Source organism: Coenobita brevimanus, chromosome 99 (genome assembly GCF_032717465.1).
Source record: "Coenobita brevimanus isolate Jiangsu-jjx chromosome 99, ASM3271746v2, whole genome shotgun sequence".
Classification (NCBI taxonomy): domain Eukaryota; kingdom Metazoa; phylum Arthropoda; class Malacostraca; order Decapoda; family Coenobitidae; genus Coenobita; species Coenobita brevimanus.
The window spans coordinates 4,211,012-4,235,217 of record NC_137052.1 but is presented as its reverse complement, the minus strand read 5'-3'; the positions used below and the strand labels follow the sequence as shown (position 1 = coordinate 4,235,217).

The following is a 24,206-nucleotide window of genomic DNA, read 5'->3' as shown; positions in this document are numbered from 1 at the left end:
TCCCAAGCCTTCTCCACTATCTGTCTCCCTGGAAATATTTGATCCACACATCCTCTGCCACTCCTAAGGCCACCTTGTTCATCACTCACTAGGACTTCTGATATCTCTTTTATAAAAATTCATTCATATACCTCCCCTACAACACTTATTAGACTTATGCCACAATAATTCCTGCATACACTTTTCTCACCTTAACTTTTGTACAGGGGTACAATCACTGCCTTTTTTCACTCTATGCAGTTTCACTCATCCATGCCTTCTTACATATCTCAAGCAAGCATTTCATTCCACTCTCTCCACTACACTTAATCATCTCTGCATATCCCATTTTCCAGCCACTTAACAGCATTCTTCACCTGTATGAGTGTCACATTTCCTAGCACTGCATTCCTTCTCTGTACACCCCCAAAACCAATCATGTTAAACAGTTGCTTTGCTCTCTCCATTCCTATTCATCAGACTTTCAAAATTTTCTTTCCATCTAGTCCTTACTTCATCCCCATGGGTTAATAATCAACCACTTACACCCTTCACATTTTCACCCTTCCTTCCACTGTCACTTCTACACTTCTGCACCTCTTTTCAGAATAATTTCCAACTATCAGAGTAATTTGCACTCATTTTTCTTCCAAGATCATCATTTACCTCCTCCTTTTTCCTCTTAAGTTGTCTCTTTATGTGTTTCTTGCCTTTAATATATTCAGTTCTTATTTCAAATGAACCCCTGTCCTGTATCTATTCTAGCCACTTCTCTTTTCCTCTGCTGCCCTCTTAACCTCTTCATCCTACCATGCCATACCTTTCTTCTTTGTTGTCACTCTTGCCACACCACACACAGCTTAAGCATTCCTAACTAAACAATCGTTATATGCATTCCACAAGCTGTCTAGATCCATTTCACTCCAATTCACTGATTCTAACTCCTCCCCTACTTTGGCCATGTATTCATTTGCCATTTCTTTGATCCCTCAGCTTCCTGACTTTCAGTTACTCTCCCTGACTGCTTCTCTCTCTCTTGGTCCACCTTCCTCCTCTCAGCTTGATCTTGCATACCACAATCATATGATATGACAAACCTCCACAATGTTCTCCCACTGCCCTCGTATCAGCAACACTTTCCAGCATCGATTTCTCTATGAGCATGTAATCAACCAGGCTCCTTTCAACACAACCTCCAGTCCCTTTATATCACGTAACAATTTTAATTCAGTATTATGTATCCACATCTTGTCCAACATTATTCTAAAACCTCCTAAATTATTAGACGCTGCATTTACGAGGCAGATACATTATAGCAAGACATGAAAGGCTAGGAGCTAAAGTTACACCATGAATATGTATTTGTATTACTAAAACCAATTATGGATTACTCAATTATTTTCGGGAGTCTGTCCTTTCCTCTCCATCCTTCTTTCCTTCCATTCTCTTCTGTCTTTCTTTCCTTCATTCTTTCCTTGTCCTTCTGCCTATGGTGACTTTACACTCCCTCTTCTGTCTTTCTTTCCTTCATTCTTTCCTCTTCCTTCAGCCTGTGGGTGACTCTACACTGAGTGACAAGCCAAATGGTTTCCTGTGCACCAGGAAACCATTTACTGCACTGGGTGGTAACCATATAACCAAATTTTGGCGCCTGATGGTTTAGTGGGTAATTATTGCACTCCAATCGGATTGAGCCGGTGAAGGTTTATATCCAAGGGGTGGTTGGGGTTGATTGCTCATGTAATCTCACTCAGGGATGAGTGAGGCTGGTCACTCTCATCTTAAATGTCGGGACCAACTGCCTAGCCCCGGGCTCCTACGCTCCTCATGGGGCAATGTATGATTGGATGATGGATGATTGGATATGTAGATATATAGTAATAACAGGCATGAATCTTAACAAATTAATTACAGTGTCCTGGCCGGGATCTGAACTCAGGTCCCCATGTTCCGCATGTGTGCACGTTACCACTGAGCCAAACAGAGGATCCCCTCTTTGCCTAAGGACAATGCGGGCATTTATAGACCACATTACATTCCTCTTTTCTCCCATTGGTGATTAATTTGGTGAGTTTCAAACACACATGGCGGCATAGCATTTACGGCCACCACTGGGGACGATGCGGACCACACCGAACAGCTCATCCCCGGAATGTAACGACAAAGACATTGTTAGCTACCAAGGAACATCATCAAATTGCCAACCGAGCCTCACCTCAAATCCCACACCACTGCCAACCAATGTAATATCTGGCATGAAACTTAACAAATTAATTGCACTGTCCTGGCCGAGATTCAAACTCAGGCCCATCCCCTCTTTGCCTACAGGTAACATGGGTATTTAAAGATCCCCATTACAATATTAACTATGTTAACCCTTATGGTCTCAGGTACCGATTTTGCTACATTTCAGTCTTCCTAAGCTAAAGGCATGAAAAATTATCATTTCTGAAGACAAGCATCTGGCTGCAGGAGGGCTGTAATGCCGAGCTGGCTCAACAGATAGCGTTTGAGTTGAGCAGTGTTGTAATTACCTCACCTGGGTGATGCCCTTTGCAGAGACAAAGAGGCATCACATTTTGTTCCAGTTAAATATCTTCTAACTCAAATTCAGGTAAGTGCTGGATTATCAATAAATCACATTTTGTTTTTAAATGTATTATTATAGTGAACCTGAAGTGTATGTGAGGTGTTTTTCATTTACTTTGAGAAAATAACATATGTAATTTTAAATGTTGCCAAATCAGTACACTGGACACTGCACCCATGTTTTTTTCTTTTTTCCAAACATACAGATTTTGCTGTATATTGAACAACCATGGGGACATCACACAACCTTGTCGCATGCTTACAATGATCATGAACCAATCACTTACATGTCCATTTACCCTTACGTATACCTCACTACCATCATAAAAACTCTTGACGGCACCCAGCAGCTTACCATCTACACCGTACATGTGCAAAACCTCCCACAATCCTTCTCAGCTTACTTTGTCATATGCTTCTTCCAGATCCATGAATGACTTAAACACCTTGTAGTTCTTCTCACACACCTCACTATCTCCCTTACTGCAAATATACTGTATGATCCACACATCCTCAGCCACACCTAAAGCAACCCTGTTTGTCACTCAATAGGACTGTTGATCTCTCTTACTCTCTCTATAACAATTCTTCCATATACCTTCCCTACCACTCTCAACAGACTTATGCCATGGTAATTCTTACACACACTTCACTTACCTTTGTATTTGTTTAGGGGTACAATCACTCCCTTTTTCCACTCTACTGGCACAGTTTCACTCATCCATGCCTTCTTACACATCTCCAACAAGCACTTCAGTCCACTCTCTCCACTACACTTAATCATCTCTGCATACACCTCATCAACCCCAGCTACTTTCCCATTTTTCAGCCGCTTCACAGAGTTCTTCACTTCTGAGAGTGTCACGTTTCCTGGAACTGCATTCCTTTTCTGTATGCCCTCAAAACCAATCATGTTAACAGTCACTTTGCTCTCTCCATTCTCATATATCAGATTTCAAAACATTCTTTCCATCTGGTCCTTACTTCATCCCTATGGGTTAATAATCTACCACTTACATCCTTCACACTTTCACATTTCTTTCCACTGTCATTTCTACATTTCTGCACCGCTTTCCAGAATAATTTCTTATTTTCAGAGTAATTTGTATTCATTTTTCCTCCTAGATCATCATTTACCGCCTTCTTTCTCCTCTTCACTAGTCTTTTTATGTGCTTCTTGATCTCAATTTATCCATTTCTTATTTCAACTGAACCCCTGTCCTGTATCCACTCTAACCACTTCTTCCTCTTTTCCCCCACTGCTCTCTTGACCTCTTCATCCCACCATGCCACACCACACACTGCTTTTGCATTCCTAACTAAGTATTCCCTACATGCATTCCACAAGCTGTCCAGATCCATTTCACCCCAATTCACTGATTCTAACTCCTCCTCTACTTTGGCTCATTATTCATTTGCCATTTCTTTTTATCCTAAGCTTCTCAAATTTCAGTCTTTCTCCCTGACAGCTCCTCTCTCTCTTGGTCCACCTCACATATCCCCCCAAAAAAAAAAAAAAACTTCTCCTGACATTCAAGAGACTCTGACAAGAACAATTCTTTTAAGATTACCAATCTCTACATGCTCTCCCCAACACACCCTATTAACAAAATCAGTAATGTATCATTTCACAGCCTACCTCTAATACCACTACATCTCTTATGCACTCATTTTGTCATAAACACTTTACAAGATGGCTTTATGACAGACAAACTGTACCTGACCACACAAACTCTGCTTTGACAGTACCATATCTAATATCTAGGGCTGGACCAGCCCTAGATATTACCACTTTGTTTTATCTTTTTGTGTGTTAGCTACTAATTAACAATGTCAGCAGAAGTGTTTATCCTTGCCTATAGTCCTGGTGAGTGTTACTTTGTCAAAATCAGTAGTTCCCCATAAAAATATGAGGTGATAACGTTTTAAAATCTGTCTGATTGTGGTTGGAGCAACCAAGGAAAAAGTACCTCAATATGTATGAATTTTTATAAGTCAGCAAGGCTAGTGCCCCATAAATTCTGACTTATGATGTTACTGTACATAAAGCAAACTACTGTACTTTCATTAATTACTGGTCTAGTTATGTGAGGTACCACCTGGCTAGTATTTATCTCTGCACAGCCAACAGGTAGGCTGGACACCTACCCTGTAATGTTCTGGACTACGTAGCTTTATCCAAGATCCATATGTGATGTTACTGTACATAAAGCAAAATACTGTACAGTACTTTCATTAACTACTGGTCTAGTTATGTGATGTACCAGCTGGCTAATATTTTTCTCTGCACAGTCAATAGGTAGTCTGGAAATCTAACCTGTAATGTTCTGGACTACAGTAGCTTTATCCAAGATCCATACACCTTCCCATGCAATAATATTGCATTGAATGATGTCCCCCCCTCCCCCCAATGATTAACTCCTTGAATCCAGTGATTATATATATATATGTATACAAGGTAGGGTAGTGGATGTTGGAGTGGCCCTGGTGATAGAGGGTAGTGTTTGGAAACTCCCTGTACTGTTGTTTCCAGATGATACTGTGTTGTTGAGTGAAGACGAAGGAGAGCTGCAAGGCTTGGCGGTTGAGTTTGGGAGAGTGTGTAAGAAACGGAATCTAAAGGTGAATGTAGGGAAGAGTAAAGTGATGGTGTCTGAGAGAGGTGAAGTCAGTGAATATACAGCGAGGCTGGATGGTGAGGAATTGGAAAATGTGAGTATGTTGAAGTACTTGGGTAATGTGATGAGTAAGGATGGAGGTTTGGAGGGTGAAGTACTTGAAAGGGTACAGCAGGGAAGAAAGGTTGCTGGTTCTTTGAAAGCAGTGATAAGAAACAGGGAAGTGAGCAAGGAAGTGAAAAAGTTACTACATGACAGTATTGTGATACCAACTCTATCGTATGGAAGTGAAGCTTGGACATTGCTGGAAGGGCACAAGTTAAGAGTGAGAGCAGTGGAAATGAGTTATTTAAGAGGAGCCTGTGGAGTCACATGGAGAGACAGGCTGACAAATGAGGATATAAAGAAGCGTTGTGGTGTGGATGTGGATGTGATAGGAAGCGTTAGGAGGAATACACTGAGGTGGTTTGGCCATGTGGAGAGGATGGAGGGTGAAAGACTGACGAAGAGAGTGTATGTGAGTGAGGTGGAGGGGGGAAGAGGGAGGGGGAGGCCTAGGATGAGATGGAGGGATGGGGCGGACAGGTATATGAGAGAGGGGGGTGTGAGTTGGGAGCGGGGCAGTGAAATGGCGGGGGACAGGGCGACGTGGAGGCGATTTGTTTGTGGCCACCCTGAACGGGATTGAGGCGTCTGGCAATAGATAGATAGATATATATATATATATTTACGCTCATCTTAAATGTTGGGACCAACTGCCTAGCCCCAGGATCCTATGCTTCTCATGGGACAATGTAGAATTGGATGATGGATGGATGAATATATATATATATATATATATATATATATATATATATATATATATATATATATATTTGTATGTATGTATGTATGTGTATAGTTGTTTGTATGTATATATATATATATATATATATATATATATATATATCTATATCTAGTTTATCCTTGCCACCTCCAGATGGTTTCATTCAGTTTGGGAGAAACTTTTTGAACTGGAAAGGTTAGATACAGCCTTCATTAACTCTTTAACTACATGAGATCTCCCTTAAAACTGAATAAAATCATCTGGTAGTGGTTCGATAAAAACAAGAAAGATGTCACTGGATCAGAGGAATTCCATGTATTTTAACATAAAACTACTGTATTACCATCCATATGAAGAGCAGTGCCAGTAAAGGAAAATGAAAAAAGAAAGAAAAAACTGCAGAATGTAAGTGCACACAAGGGCTTTTACGTGTCAGTAAGATAAATTATTGATACATCAGTAAAGTAGTGTACATTCTGAGCACCAACACACAAGCACGCTGGGTGTCAGTATGCATGTGTATACAGGGTATCCTGGGATGTGTGTGACAAACTTCAAGAGCTCATTTTGGGGCTAATTTTGAGTAATTAATGCAACATCAAGATGGATCCAATTCTCCACCATTACAGAGCTACAATTACTGATGACCTTATGGGTGAATTATGAAAGTGACTATTTTCACTCACACAGTCATCAGTAACTGTAGCTCCATAACAGCTTCAGCTGCTCATAACCCTGTGAGTGAATTACAAAGATCATTTTCACTTGTAACTGTACTTCCATAATAGTTGAAAAACTGGCTCAAGGTGACACAGCATTTAATACTAAAAACTAGCCCAGGAATAACCCCCTGAAACCTTTCACACACACATTCAGGGACACTCCATATATGCCTCAGTTCCGGAACATATGAGAGTAAGTGTCTGTCGCACAGTGGCAGAGGGTCATGCTTTGGCAGGGGCACAATGGTTTTACCCTTGCTATGGTACACACCCTATTGTCCCTTTCACGAAGCTAAACAGGAGAGACAAGAAGGCTATATATTAATGGCCACTCACTAACTTACTTGACATCAATATTTTCCTATTATTGTCTTATCAATCAGCTTTTTCCTCATACCTAACTCAAATGAACAGAATTCATAATCAACAGTTTCCAGGTATATTCATACTTTGAAACTTAAATTTATGGAAGCATACTGGAACACCAATACATAAATGGCAAAATCCTGATCCTACCATTTCATATATGGTATTCTGTTAGTCAATATAATTTATAATTCTTATAATCCAATGCAAAAACATTAATGACCATACACTCTTGCTGCTTACTAAGCATTAATGAGCAATGGGATAGGCATTTATAGTAACATGCTACCTCTCTTCAACTGCAGTAACATTTCATTTTAGAATAATAATGTTACAGTTTTTACTCAATTAGATGTGAGGACAGAGCTGAATCACATTAAAATCCGACATGACATGTTATAATATACAGCAAGATGTTTCAGTATTCTATCCAGCTAGGTTCACAAACATATAAGCTTGTGTACCTTTCAGGTAAATCCTACTCTTGTTTATAAACTAATTCTAACAGTTTGTTGACGTCAACAAGCTTTAGATCAGAAGTAACAAAAAGAGCATAAAGTCTGCCATAAGCTTGTAACTACATAAATATATACACTGGCAATAAAAAATATGAACCAAGACGATAGAGAAATCCAAAGCTTCACATTTTAAGGTATATCTACATAATAAACTGCTGGTAAACTTTAACTGTTGGGTTCTTTGTCATAACACATATAGTAATACAAACAGCAGAAGTCCAATAGTTTTCTGGTTTATTAAACAAATAAAATTATAAAAAATAACAGCTGTATCAGTGATTTCTTCACATAAGCTGCTATTACAGACCAACAAATTGACCATGTGTTAATAATTTCATGGGAACAAATCTCTCACATATAAGTAAGGTAGAGTGATCTAATTTCAGTTTAATTACTACAATTACTGTTAATCATTTTAATCAAGAAGTGTAACACACTAAGGTCTCTTCATAATGAGTATTTCTCCCAATTAATTTTCATTCATATTTAACATTAAGATTGGTGGTACAAACTAAGAAGTGGCTTAGGCTGTATGAGCAACTAGATTTCCACTGAAATGACATTGCTTTAATTAACAGGTACAGCATAATACAATAATTCCTAAAGGTAAAAAACTACATTAATACCAACCGGTCAAATCCTTTTTTCTTTTTCTGCCACCAGGACGGCTGCTGTGCATCATCATGGTCATCACCTTTGTCGGTGTCAACATCTACAGCTTTAGCTGCAAAGGAAGTTACTAATGAATTAAGGTCATCAGCTGAAGCTGAAGCTCATTTCCTACTAATGTGTGGAAGAAGATTATGGGGAGGGTGTTCTTGATCTCCACAGACTTTTTACTACAACTGTTAGAATATTCTGTACATGAAAATCTAAATACATATGGGATTTCTATACACATAATCAAAGGGCAAGCTAAAATGGGACTTGTAACAACTAGTGCTATCTTTGTAACAACTGTGTTGAAATATCTGGACCTACAAATATTTCAATGCACTGTCTAGTTTCACATACTTAGCCTACATAACATGAAAATGGCATTAAATCTAGCTGGGAGAAAATGAGTTAAGTACTACGACACAAAAGATGTCATTTATAATCCATGAGACAGGAGAAAATTCAGGAGAAACAAAGGGATGGACACATGCATATCATTCCCAGAGGTGAGAGGAGAGGAACACCACGTACAGCTGAAGAGGGCAACAGTGGATTACAAACACCATAAATCATATAGGCTGAGGGCTGTGGCAGCATCTGAATCAGACAAGCTTTGGTGTTCAGAAGACGGTAACATGCACATACTACAGTGTGGCAGCGTGATCTGACAGTCTGGCAATGAATGTCAAACTTAGTAGTAACAATGACCAAATAACAAATATATAAATCCTGTTGATGCTAGGCACCAAATAAGGGAAACGTAGATCCCCCCAAATTCAAGAGATTGTGTACTGAATATAGATGCTGCACAGCTGCTATGCTGAAGAAAACAGTGGAATGTTTTAGGCACATTATATTTAATAATACTGTAGTAAGAGAGATATTCATACGATATTTCAAACATGGTAAATCAAGAATATGAGTGCAGGACACCTTTCACTCCCTTTGGTTCAACAAATCAACCAAGTCACAGGCAACTTACTGAAACAGATCAAGATGCCAAAGTTGAGACAATTCTGCAGTGTTAGTAATATAATATAAAGGACTGAGTCACCAAGTCATTATAATACTGCGCAAAACAATAAAATTTTCCGAAGGTTGATAAATCAAAGTGTAGAAGCAACTGATAAAATATGTGAATATTTGCAGGTTGTGATGTTAGATGACATTAAATACTTCATTCTTTGAAAAGAATTCATTGTAAGTGAAGATGAAGAATGGCAAGTTATTTTAAGCCTAAACAAAAAACAGAGCAAATAAATTAAAAAAGAAAAGAAAAGAATAACTGAAAATAGGGAGAAATTAAGATATTTAGGAAGCTGAGGAAATCATCTTTTGCTTCAACTAAGAAAAATCTAGCCTAAATCAAAATTTACAATAAATTAAGGGCATTAGTACTTTTACATAACTGAACACATTTTACAGTACAAACAGAACAATTTTGACAAAAACAAGTGTCACACACAAAGATTATTTTCTTCACAGCTGATGTGCCACAAATGTGGTGGTGTCTCGTGGTAGCTGGTGACAACAGCTGAGAGTGGAAAAAAATCAGGGTACCATACAAATTATGAAGTCCGTATTTTTCCCAAAATGGAATGCTGACTGCAGAGTATTTCACGACATTTTCATTTGTTCAGAACTTTATGTATAGAAAAAAAAATTAGATGGTTAGATCAAATTCACAGTACAGTGATACTGCAAGTTTCAACTGGAACTCATCAAAAGGAAAGAAAAATGCAGCAGCAGAAAAGGTGTAGAATCAAATATAAATCCTCAAGGAAAATAAAAACTGAGGAAGAACATGAGGACGCCACACCATGCGAGCGTGCTAGCGAATGAGCCTTTAAGGTGGAAAGTATGAACAGGCCCGCGCTCTCCGCCAGCTGAGAGTGCGCCTGGTTCAAGCAGGAGGGAGTCTGGCCAGAGCGCGGGCCTGGCGGTCACCTGTTTAGTTCTCTGGCCTCATACATACAGTTACGCATAGAGAAGAGGGGCAAGAAGAGCAGAAGGGAGGTTGGGGAAGCCACCGACATGGCTCCACGGTTGCTCGTGCCCGGCAGAACTAAACGCCGCCCGTCTGAAGGATAGGGGGCGGACCCAGTTAACATGATTCCGCTTTAGATGCCCCGAATCAGTCATCCAGTCTCAGTGTTACAGCTGTGACACTCCATCTCTTTCTACTACAGGGGGGCTAGGTTAAGTCTGGACAAACTAACAGTGCATTTGTAACTTGAACTATATAAGTTAATTCTCAAGTTACTTTACAGACTGGGATGCATTTCATTCTTACTAAAATCTTTTCAGAATGGAAACCATGTTTGGACTGAGAGAGCATTTCTTTTCATGTATTTCAAGATACAGTAACATATCCTTCATTTCATAATCATATGAAATTCTTTAACAGAACCGTGCACAACTCTCTCCAAAGGAACAGCCCCAGATTTATATTGTGATTTTAATGATTCACCTTACAATCAGTGTATCTAAAGCCAAACCTCCAAACTCAGGGACAAATTTCAGAAAAATGCCACTAATCTGTCATATGTATGCTGCAGTTCACTACTAAAGCAGCTCTTACTATATACAATACAGGCATACCCCAGTTAAATGATGCAATTGGTTAAGTAAAAACCCATCGCTAAGTGGGGTATCATATCTCAGGGTAGATTTAACATGTAAAGTATAGCAATGGATATTTGAGCCTTGGGCTTTCCCCCAACCAAGTCCTAAACCCACCCAAATGAGTCCAAAAATAAGTTTCTAGCTATCCTTAACCCCGAAATTGCTTTAGAACAAGCTAAACTAAGCCTAAAAGCAGTTTATAACTCACCTAAACCCAAAAATAAAGTCTGAAAACCATCAAAAATAAGTCTGCAAATAAATCATACTTAGTAAACTGTACCCCAAAATGACAATGTTCACCCCACCTATGACTAAAACACATTAATCTGTCTAAAAACCAGTGGTGGACAGCGCAAACGAAGAAGGACCTTGCGCAAGCGCAAAGCGCAATCCACAGTTCACTACCTTGTGCAAGCGCAAGTGCGCAATCTGACAAATATTTAGCTTGTGCAATGTCGCAAAGCACAAGCGCAAACCATTTGGATATATTTGTGGGAATTACTGTAAAATATTCAGATATTTACATAAAATAGCATACTTACTTTTATTTATTATTTTATATTATTTGTAATTTGCACAAGTGTCTATCTATCTATCAATTGCTAGACGCCTCAATCCCGTTTGGGGTGGCCACAAACAAATTGCCTCCACGTCGCCCTGTCCCCTGCAATTTCACTGCCCTGCTCCCAGCTCACACCCCCCTCTCTCATATACCTCTCCACCCCATCCCTCCATCTCATCCTTGGCCTCCCCCTCCCTCTCCCCCCCTTCACATCACTCACATACACTCTCCTCGTTAGCCTCTCACTCTCCATCCTCTCCATATGACCAAACCACCTTAATGTGTTTCTCCTAACGCTTCCTACCACATCCACATCCACACCACAACGCTCCTTTACTTCCTCATTTTTCAGTCTGTCTCTCCATGCAACTCCACATGCTCCTCTCAAATAACTCATTTCCACTGCTCTCATTCTTGACTTCTGTCCTTCCAACAAGGTCAAAGCTTGACTTCCATGCATTAGAGCTGGTATCACAATACTGTCATGTAGTAACTTTTTCACTCGTGGAAGTTCAAACTGAGGAGTGAGAGGGCTGCGAAGCAGAGGGACAGGGGAAACAAAGGCTGTGATGTTACAAGTTTTATCTGCATTTTCACAAGACGTTTTATTTCATAATTCAATATAGGTATACAATAGCATGAGTAATTCCTTACAAAAATAGTTAAAACATATTACAATATTTAAATCAAATATCCACAGCCTAATAAATAATTAGGCTGTGGATATTTTATTTAAATAATGTTTCAATGATTTTTGTTAGGAATTGCATATGCTACTCTTTATAAATAATGTATTTTTAATTTATTATTATTTACTAATAATAATAATTTTAAAAAATAGTAAAATACATTATCTCTGTTGAAACATTTTAAGAAATGCTACTACCCTCCATCCCTCCCGCCTTCCCCCAGCAGAACCCTCGCGACCCGCCCGAGCCTCCCCCATCCCTTGTTCAGACATAGGGGAAGCTTCAAAGACCACGTGTCCCTTGGACAGGACAGGTGCGCAAGGAAGGTGTGCAAGCAAAAATTTAGTTGTGCAAGTGCAACTAAATTTGCGCTTGTGCACCTACCTTTCCATGTGCACAAGCGCAATATTGCGTGTGATCTCATGCGGTGCACAATGCGCAAACCATATTCACCAGAGCGCAACGGTGCGCAATTGCGCTTTGCACAAGTGTTTGCGCACCTGCCCAGCACTGCTAAAAACAGTTTATAAATCAACCTAAACGCAAAATTTAAGTCTAAAATATCATCAAAATCGGTTTTAAAAACACAAAACCCATCATTATCCTGGGGTTTGGCCATCATTTAGCAGGGTAGGGTGGTATTTTTACCTCCATCGCTATGCATCTAGGGGTATTGTATCTCGGGGTCGTCTGTACTTTTCAAGCTAAAATACCTATATTTTAGTACCCTAGTTCAAGTATCACATGCCTTTCTTATCATGAAAGGCAATGAATTACATAAGATCATGATGAAAGCATATTCAGACACTTACACCAGAAAACTACAATGAGTTATCGTTCAGAAAACTACACCCTTCACTTTAACCAAAAAACAAAATTCCTTTACTGTGATAATTTCAGATACTGAGTGAGAAAGTTCATTCATTCATTCATCATCTAATCCTCTGTTGCCCCATGAGAAGAGTAGGCACCTGGGGGCTAGGCAAGTTGGTCCTGACATTTAAGATGAGAGTGACCAGAGTGAGATTAAAATCTCTATATTCTGTAAGCACTAAAACGATAAATCCACTACTGACTACAGAAAACATATTAAATTTCTAAATCTCCTTATTCTATGACCACTAAAAAGAGAAATCTACTACACTACTGACTTCCCCAAACAAATTAAATTTCTTGTCACATAACAAACAACTAATTTTTCAACTAATACGAAGCTATAATGAGATATTCGAGCAGTTATGTTACATCAATCCCTTCAGCATAACGATGCCTTCCTTACTTCATTCTTGCTATTTTCAAATTATTTTACTCAAGTTGGCATAGATCCTCATAATGGAGTGGTTACAAATAATCCCCAGTAACCTTTTCAGTATGATGACATTATTACTGTTAAACAATTATATTCTGCATAGGAGTTTTACAGGGATGTGGTTAACTACATTACTAAGCACTCCAGAGCATAGTGCACAGAAAGGGGTCATTATGATACTGGTGAACTGGGGAGAGAGGCATCTTTGTTATGTTTTGCAATAAAACTGAGTAAACTTCTTAGTCCACAAAAGGTTATGACTAGAAAGGATTTTTTTCTTCCAACTACAGGCTGATTTTATACTCCCTTTCCTGAGGTCTATACAAGTGTTTGTAAGTGCTATACACCTTCCCATGTCACCATTTTGGTGCCAATAATGTCCACAATGAATACATGCTAGGGCTGGCTCTTTTCAGGAACAATGATGTAATTAGCAACGGCATTTGTAAGTCTGATTCAGCAAAATTTATGTTTAATTCAGCAAAATACCATAACTGGCACGATCATAAAACAGGTAATTTTTCCATATCTCTTCAGTTCAGTCAAGTGACATGGGAAATCCTTGTTCCTCAAATGAGAGCTCCTGGTCTGTGAGTGGGGCCGTATGTTGGAGGAGTGATGTGGAACAACTTTCGGTAGGGAATCTGCAGAAGGGTTTTCATCCTCATGAGCAAAGTGGAATAAATGTGCCTTGTATATGGTTGAGTATGAGCAAATATGGACAAAGAAAAGTGGGAAATGGTTAGATGACAAGTGCAGAATAGCAGAGATGAATAAATAAATATGAATAAATATGATCATATGTTCTCAGACTGAATGTATATAAAGTTCAAGCTTAGATGGTGAAAGATGCAGCACCTCCAAAACAATGATGTATTTCATATATTATTCTGATTTTACAGCTACCAATTACATTCAACTTTGGAAGATCTCTTGCTGTCGATGGGTCAATAATACGCGCGCGGTTGTGTGTGTGTGTGTGTGTGTGTGTGTGTGTGTGTGTGTGTGTGTGTGTGTGTGTGTGTGTTTATATATTTGTATTATACAGGAATTGAGCACTGCTCGTGTTGTCCTGTCTCCATATCCACATTTATCAAGTCTACCTTTACACACATGAATGTTTTTCTCATGCACCACCTCTTTGTCTAAGTCGTTCCAAATATTTAAGTATATACCTAATTGTGATATACACGGAATATACTATGCTCGTGGGTTTCCGTCGCTGTTTCTCAATAAGTCAAATTTAACTTTAAACTCGTTCAAGTTTTTAGACTGGACGATCTCTTTGTCCAGGCTATTCCATAAGTCTATACTTCTGTAAGGAAAGCTATATTTCTTGATATCCTTCAAGCAGCTTGACTTTTTCAATTTCATTCTGTGTCCTCTTGTTGCTCTCTTATCCCATACAAACAGATCTTTGTCAATTTTATCTACTCCCACCATGGTCCTGAACACTGCAATCATGTCTCCCCTTTTTCTCCTTTCCTCTAACAAAGGCAAATCCAGTTTTTCCAGCCTCTCTCTGTATGACAGGTCTGTCAGACTGGGGACCATCTTGGTTGCTGTTCTTTGTATTCTCTCAATCTTGTTTATATCTTTCTTTTTGTGTGGGGACCACACTACCGCTGCATATTCTAACCTGGGGCGGATCATGGCCACTATCAATTTTTTCATCATCTCCTCATCCATATAATGAAATGCTACTCTTATGTTAGTCAAGAGTTTATAAGTCTCTCCAACTATCTTGTTAATGTGCTTTTCTGGTGACAAACTATCTTGGACCAGCACTCCCAAATCTTTCTCTTCCCTCTTTTTTGTGATTAATTCATTACCCAACAAATAATTCAGTGATGGCCTCCTGGTACTTTTACCCATTTCCAATATTTTACATTTCTTTACATTAAATTTCATTTCCCATGTCCGGCTCCAACTGTGAATCCTATCCAAATCCTCCTGCAGTATTTTACAATCCTCCTCGACCTCTACCTTCCTCAAGATCTTTACATCATCAGCAAACAGACTTGCATAACTGTTCACTCCATCTACCATATCATTTACGTAAATCAGGAACATTACTGACGCCAACACCGAGCCTTGAGGGGCTCCACTTGTTGCTTCCCTCCATCCAGACATCCTATCCTTTATTACAGTACTGTCCTCATTTGTCTGTCTCTCAAAAAGTCTCTCATCCATTCCAGAAGTTTCCCCTTCAGTCCTCCTATATATTCTAGTTTCCACATTAGTCTCTTATGAGGTACCTTGTCAAAGGCCTTCTCTAAATCTAAGTACACACAATCCACCCAACCATCTCTCTCCTGTACCACGTCAATCGCTCTTGAGTAAAAGCTCAACAAGTTAGAAACACATGACCTTTCACTTCTGAATCCAAACTGACATTCAGCCAAAATATTCATCTCTTCCAGATATTTTATCCATCTGTCTTTCTGGATTCTCTCACACAATTTTGCGACTATGCTGGTTAGAGACACTGGTCTATAATTCAGGGATTCTTCCCTGTTTCCTCCCTTGTAAATTGGTACCACATTTGCCCTCTTCCATTCTTGTGGCACTTTCCCCTCTTCCAGTGAGCATACGATTAAACTGTGAATTTTATCCGCCAGTTGTTCTCTGCATTCCTTCAGTACCCAATTAGAAATTCCATCAGGTCCTGGGGCTTTCCTTACATCTTGAGTTTCCAGTAATCTATACACTTCCTGTACCTCCACTTTTATATCTTTTATCACTGGAACATTTCTAATCACTCCCTCCCTTTCCACAAGCTCCTTTTATTTAGTGAAAACTGACTGGAAACGTTTGTTCATTATTTCTGTTTGCATTGCCGCATCGTTAAAGACCTCTCCTTCTACTTTCAATTTGGTGATTCCTTCCTTTTGTGTGTGTGTGTGTGTGTGTGTGTGTGTGTGTGTGTTCTTACCTAACTGTTCTTACCTAATTGTATCTTTACAGGAATGAGTCCAGCTCATACTGTCCTGTCTTAAACCATTTTTATCATACACATCCTTAAATTTATGAATTGTTTTGGCACACACTATTTCATTCGGTAGTGCATTCCACTGATCAATTGCCCTATTTGGGAAGCTAAATTTCCTTATGTCTTTATCGCCTCTCTTTTTATGCATTTTTTTGCAGTGTCCTCTTGCTGATGCATCCCCATTGGTTATGTAATCATTTATGTCTATTTTATCCTTCCCTGATATGCATTTATATAGCGTTATCATGTCTCCTCTTTTCTTTCTCTCCTGTAGTGTAAGCAGATTCAGTTTTTTTAATCTTTCTTCGTAGCTTAGATCCTTTAGGTTTGGTACCCATCTTGTAGCGGACCTTTGAACTTTTTCAATCTTATCTATTTGTTTTTTGAGATGAGGACTCCAAACTAATGACACATACTCCAGGGTGGGTCTGATGAATGATGTTTTTATGAATGATGTTACTATCTTTCTTAGCATGTGGGGGTGGCTCTAATGAATGAGGGTGAGATTTGGAAGCTTCCGGTGTTGCTGTTTGCTGATGATACAGTGCTGTTGAGTGAAGATGAATGGGAGTTGCAAGATTTGGTGAATGAATTTGGGACAGTGTGTAGGAGGAGCAATCTGAAAGTTAATGTAAACAAAAGTAAAGTTATGGTGTTTGAGAGGAATGAAGTCACAGAGTGTGCAGTGAGGTTGGATGGTGAGGATATGGAGAATGTGAGTGCATTCAAGTACTTGGGTAGTGTGATGAGTAAGGATGGAACTTTGGGGGATGAAGTGCGTGAAAGGGTACAGCAGGGAAGGAAGGTTGTTGGTACACTGAGAGCAGTGATGAGAAATAGGGAGGTGAGTATGGAAGTTAAGAAGTCACTGCATGATAGTATTGTGATCCCTACCCTGACGTATGGAAGCGAGGCATGGACCTTACAAGAGGGGAACAAGTCAAGAGTGAGAGCAGTGGAAATGAGTTACTTGAGAGGAGCATGTGGAGTGACGTGGAGGGACAGGTTGACGAATGAAGAAGTGAAAGAACGCTGTGGGGTGGATGTGGATGTGGTTGAGAAGATTAGGAGAAATACACTGAGGTGGTTTGGACATGTGGAGAGAATGGAGAATGAAAGACTGACTAAGAGGGTGTATGTGGGTGAGGTGGGAGGAGGGAGAGGGAGAGGTAGACCAAGGATGAGGTGGAGGGATGGAGTTGAGAGGTATATGAGGGAGGGGGGGGTGAATTGGGGGGAAGGTAGTCAAATGGTGGGTGACAGAGCGACTTGGAGGCGTTTTGTCTGCGGCCACCCTTTGCGGGATTAGGGCGTCGGGCTATAGACAGATAGATAGATAGATAGTTAGCATGTCTTCATTTATGTATGTGAATGCTATTCTCATATTTGCAAGCAGTGTATACAGGTTCCATACCTTCTCACTGATGTGGTTAGCCAGAGACAGTCTGTTATTGATGATCAAACCTAGGTCCTTCTCTTTTTCTGATATGTGTAGGGCTTTATTTCCTAGCTTTATCCCAATCAGGTCTTTTTCCACTTTTACCAAGCTTAATTACATGACGCTTGTCCACATTGAATTCCATTTGCCATGTATTGCTCCATTCATGAAGTTTATTTAATTCTTCTTGTGGCTCTTTACAAGAGTCTGGGTTAGTAATTTTTCATTGTATTTTTGTATCATCAGCAAACATAATTTAGATAGTTTTCATTTCCAATGTTGCTATCTATATCATTTATATACACTAAACACATGGTTGGTGCCAGCACTGAGCCCTGTGGAACTCCGCTAGTCATTTCCCTCCATGATGAGTAATTTCCCCTTTGTACTATTTTCATTCCTCTTTTTTCTGAGAAAATCTTGCATCCAACAATACAGTCTGCCTCAGATTCCTCCTTGATGGTACAATTTCCATAAAAATCTTTGATGCGGTACTCTGTCAAATGTTTTCTTGAAATGTAAATAGATACTGTCCACCCATCCTTCTCTTTTCTGTAATGTTTCTGTTACTCTATCACAGTAGCTCAACAGATTAGTAACAAATGATTTTCCCTTTCTGAAACCAAACTGTCTTTCTGTTATCATAGTGTGTTCTTTTAGATGATTTACCCAAATTTTCCTTTTCAGCTTTTCTAATACAATGCTTACAACACTGGTTAGTGATACTGGTTGGTAGTTGAGTGGATTTTGTCTATTCACTTTCTTGAATAAGGGAACAATGTTTGCTTTCATCCAAATATCAGGTAGTCTGTCCTGTCTCAAGGATTTCTTGAAAATTAAAGATAATGGTTTACTTTCTTCAGAATTCCTTGAGCTGATCACCCAGAACAATTTTTTCAATCATGTGAGTAATCCAACTCATGTCTCAGGACATGTCCTTGATTTGACCTTGTCCCCTGTTGGTTGCAGGCACGTATCAGATGTGGAGGTTGACTCATTTGACCCCCTCATCTCTGATCATGCTCTAATCACTCATAGTTTTGATGTCCCGAAATCCCCTTCATATAAAAGGGTCATCAGGTTCAGAAATTACAACAATGTTGACCACCAGTTGATGTGTTTTGAAATTGATCAACGTTTAAACTCCATCGATTCTTCAAGTCTTTCTTCTGGTGAAATGGTTGATATTTACAACAACGAGCTCAGGTCAATTTTTGACCATTATTGTCCTGAGGTAGTAAAAACAATCACTGTACGTGATAATTCTCTGTGGTATGGTCCATCCATTAATTCTTTGCATAGAAAACGCAGAAGGGCAGAACATGAGTGGCACTTGCAGCGGACCGAAGTAACTCATTTGCGTTATGTTTTTGCGAGAAGAACAGTCGTTTACACTGTAAAAGCCCAAAAGGATACGTATTATCAAAATAAAGTTGATTCATGCAGTGGTGATAAAAAAAAACTGTCTGCAATTGTGAACAATTTGGTTGGTTGGAGGAATGTAATTGTTAAACCAACTTCTGTATCTGATGTCCAATTGGCTTCTGATTTTGCTTCATTTTTTACAAGTAAGATATCTCGCATAAGAAGTGATTTAGACAGCAGTTCTCCTAGTGAAGCGTACTCAGTTGACTTCCAGCCACGGTGCACCGGGGATCATTTGCTTTCAACATTTCATCCACTGGATGTAAACAATGTCAAATGTTACATCAGAGAACTTAATAAAACATTTTGCTCACTCGATCCATGTAACATGTCACAACTGCCTGATGTGTATGAGCACGCTGCAGACTTTATCTGCAACATAATAAATAGATGCTTCTTAGAAAGAAATTTTGAGCTGTCTGAGAAACGTGCTTTGCTTAGGCCCCTAATTAAGAAACCTGGCCTTGATGTCGAGAGCATGACAAATTATCATCCTGTCTCTAACCTGTCTTTTTTATCCAAGATTATTGAGCGGGCCATACTCAATCAACTCTACCACTACTGGAACACAACAGAGTTGTTCCTGTTGTTCAATCAGAATACAGAAAATACCATTCAACTGAAACTGAACTAACAAGGATTCAGAGTGACTTGGTGGCAAATGCTTGTAGTGGGATGTCCTCTCTCCTAGTTCTGTTGGATCTGTCTGCAGCTTTTGATACAGTATATCATAAACTATTGTTGGATGATCTGTATTTTTATGGCGTTTGTGATAGTGCCCTTTTGCTCCTTAAGTCGTATCTGTCGGACAGATCTCAGAGAGTGGTTGTTGATTACGCTTGCTCTGATTCTGCTCCCCTTCTATTTGGAGGCCCTCAAGGATCAGTTTTGGGTCCAATTCTATTTACTGTCTACACAAGTAGTTTATCGTCTCTACTTGATGCTTACAATGTGTTCTCTCATTTTTATGACACCCAGCTCTATGTTAAGATGTCAAATATCAATGATACTAAGACAAAGTTTGAATCTCTAATGTCTGATATTAAGATTTGGATGACTAAGAGGAAACTTAAGCTGAATGATGGTAAAACTGAGATCATCATCAGAGGAAACAGAAGGGTTGATGACACTGATAATGCCCAGACTTTGAACAATGGCATGTCACAGCTTCGTCCAGTCAGTTCTGTTCGAAATCTGGGTGTTTATTTTAATTCAAAGTTAAATTACAAAGAACATATTAATCAGGTTGTCAGAGGATGTAACTTGCATATCAGAAATCTGTACTCTGTGAGAATATTCCTGAACAGACAGTGTCTCTTAACATTGGTCCATGCAGTAGTCTTGTCTTGTGTTGATTATTGTAATTCACTGTGGGTTGGTCTTCCAAACAATATACTAACAGAAGTTCAGTCCGCGTTAAACAGAGCAGCACGGCTTATCTTTGGTCTCCCCCCGAGAACCTCAACTACCCCATTTCTGATTGAGTTGCACTGGTTACCAGTAAAGGCTAGAATTGAATTTAAACTGTGTGTTATTACATTCAAGGTTCTTAAGTTTGGTGAACCAAAGTATCTTGCTGAACTGTTAAAATTCAGCAAGTCTTCCTTAACACTTTCTCTTTTTATATTAGAACACCATTTAGCTGAACTTGGTACAAAGCTTGACTCATATAAAGATACTAATTTAGGTATGACCACTTGGCCAGGTTTGGCCAGGTACGGAGTGGTGTGACGTGCGTCCGCTCTGCTCGGCACCTCATGTGTGTGTGTGTGTGTGTGTGTGTGTGTGTGTGTGTGTGTGTTTATCTACTAGTATTTACCTAATTGTGATATACAGGAAATAAGCTACGCTCGTGGGTCCCGTCTCTTGTTTCTCAATACAGTAGTGCACCAACTTTCGCTACAGCAGGATTCGTGGAATCCACTTTCGCAGCATGCACCAAATATTCCCTAACTTCCACTTTCGCTTGAAAAAAATCGATTTTCGCGCACAAATTTTGGGTTTGGGACAATATTTTGAACTTTGAATTTCCTGCACCGCCCACCCGCAACCCACCGCCATCTTGAATGACGTCATGTCAACACTCTGTCCACCCATTCCCGCCACTGTGTACGAGCGTGCTAGCTCCATTGTGTTGGATTCTCACGGTTCAATGGCCTCTACTATACCTGGTAGTGTGGGGAAAGGGCCTGGTGGTGTGGGGGGAGAGCCTGGTGGTGTGGGGGGAGGGCCGGGAGGCAGTGGTGGTGATAAAAAGTGGCCGGGACATTCAAAGTCGGGAGGAAAGGCCAAGGCTATAAGAGAGTATCGTGTTGGAGTGAAGAAACGGCAGTATAATAATGAAATGAAAAGGAAGATAGTTGAGCACATGGACAAGGGCGCAAAAAACAGTGAAATCTGCCGTATATTTAACATCCCAGAATCGACAGTGCGTAGTATGAGGAAACAGCATGGTGGTAGCGAGGCAGCAAGAGGTGGCGCCAATACGTCTGGCGTGGCTAAATAAGCCCGCCACGCGCCTCGGATACTTACCCCCAACATCCATTAAACACCTCAACCTGGTCTCTGTGGTATGTTTCTCCTCATATAATGTGTACTGTACAGTTTTTATTGTTTGTATCTCACAATGCAATGTACAATAGTGATTTGATGTACTGTATTGCAAGTGAAAATGAAAATCTGATGTTACTTTAGGATAACCGGGAACCAATTAGCCTTTTTGCCATAAAGACAATGCCCCAACTTTTGCTAATTCCACTTTCGCGCATTATTTTTTAACCCAATTAGGCGCGAAAATTGGTGCCCCACCGTAAGTCAATTTTAGCTTTAAACTCATTTAAGTTTTTAGACTGGATGATCTCTTTGTCCAGGCTATTTCACAGGTCTATACATCTATAAGGAAAACAATATTTCTTGATATCCTTCAAGCAGCTTGGATTCTTCATATCATTCCGTGTCCTTATGTTACTCTCTTCTCCCATAAAAACAGATCTTCTTTGTTAATATTATCTACTCCCATCATGGTCCTAAACACTGCAATCATGTTGCCTCTCTTTCTCCTTTCTTCTAAGGAAGGCAAATCCAACTTTTCCAGCCACTCTCAGTACGACAGATCTGCCAGACTGGGGACCATTTTGGTTGCTGTTCTTTGTTTTCTCTCAATCTTGATTTTATCTTTCTTTTTGTGTGGGGACCACACTACTGCTGCATATTCTAACCTGGGGTGAGTCATGACCACTATCAATTTTTTCATCATCTCATCCACATAATGAAAAACTACTCTTATATTAGTCAGATTATATGTCTCTCTAACTGTCTTGTTAATGTGTTTTTCATGTGACAAACACTCCTGGACCAGCACTCCCAAATCTTTCTCTTCTCTCACTTTTGTGACTGGTTCATTACCTATCAAACAATTCAGTGATGGCCTCCTGGTACTTTTACCCATTTCCAATATTTTACATTTCTTTACATTAAATTTCATTTCCCACATCCGGCTCCAATCATATATCCTATCCAGATCCTCCTGGAACATTTTACAATCCTCCTCAACCTCTATCTTCCTCAAGATCTTTACATCATCAGCAAACAGACTTGCACAACTGTTCACTCCATCTAACATACCATTTACGTAAATCAGGAACATTACTGGCGGCAACACTGAGCCTTGAGGGATTCCACTTGTTACTTCCCTCCATCCAGACATCCTGTCCTTTATTACTGTCCTCAATTGTCTGTCTCTCAAAAAGTCTCTCATCCATTCCAGGAGTTTCCCCTTCAGTCCTCCTATATATGCTAGTTTCCACATTAGTCTCTTATGAGGTACCTTATTGAAAGCGTTCTCTAAGTACACACAATCCACCCAACCATCTCTCTTCTGTACCACGTCAATCGTTCTTGAGTAAAAGCTCAACAAGTTGGAAACACATGACCTTCCACTTCTAAATCTAAACTGACATTCTGCCAAAATATTCATCTCTTCCAGATATTTTATCCTTCTGTCTTTCAGGATTCTCTCACACAATTTTGCGACCATGCTGGTTAAAGACACTGGTCTATAATTCAGGGGTTCTTCCCTGTTTCCGCCCTTGTAAATTGGTACCACATTTGCCCTCTTCCATTCTTGTGGCACTTTCCCCTCTTCCAGTAAGCATACGATTAAACTGTGAATTTTATCCACCAGTTGTTCTCTGCATTCCTTCAGTACCCAATTAGAAATTCCATCAGGTCCTGGGGCTTTCCTTACATCTTGAGTTTCCAGTAATTTATACACTTCCTGTACCTCCACTTTTATATCTTTTATCACCGGAACATTTCTAATCACTCCCTCCCCTTCCACAAGCTCCTTTTCTTTGGTGAAAACTGACTGGAAATGTTTGTTCATTATTTCTGCTTGCATTGCCGCATCCTTAAAGACCTCTCCTTCTACTTTCAGTTTGGTGATTCCTTCCTTTTGTTTCAGTTTGCCATTAACAAATCTATAAAACAGTTTGGGTTCATCCTTGCATTTGTCTATTATACCTTTTTCAAAATTTTTTTCTTCTCCTCTACGTATTCTTGTGTATTCATTTCTTGTTCTTTTATATTCTTCCTTTGTTCTGTTGTTACCTCTCTTTCTCCAATTGTTCCACGCCTTATCTCTCTCTTTTTTTGCCATCATACACCTTCTATTAAACCACTCCTTTTTCCTGTTTTCTTTCCCTCTTACTCTTGGTACAAATTTTTCCACTCCCAAATTATAGAGGTCTAAAAAGATATCCCACTTCCTCTGTATCTCTCTTGTTTCTCTGAATTTTCTCCAATCCGCGTTTTCAAAAAAGTTTCTCAATCCTGCAAAATTTGCTTTCCCAAAGTTGTATCTTCCCTGTCTATGAAGCTCATCTCTTGGCTC

The 24,206-nt window shown here is 39.6% G+C and overlaps 1 protein-coding gene across 1 annotated transcript in view; it reads right to left on the bottom strand.

The window, feature by feature from the left end:
• LOC145414371 (muscle calcium channel subunit alpha-1-like) overlaps nt 1-24,206 on the bottom strand; it is a 1,622,725-nt gene that overhangs the window by 1,312,707 nt on the left and 285,812 nt on the right. Inside the window, exons 11-13 of the mRNA XM_080283905.1 lie at nt 10,251-10,355; nt 8,249-8,342; nt 7,006-7,026 (exon numbers count right to left, since the gene is read on the bottom strand). Of these exons, the coding sequence (XP_080140031.1) occupies nt 7,006-7,026; nt 8,249-8,342; nt 10,251-10,355 (220 nt within the window). The remainder of the gene's footprint in view (nt 1-7,005; nt 7,027-8,248; nt 8,343-10,250; nt 10,356-24,206) is intronic.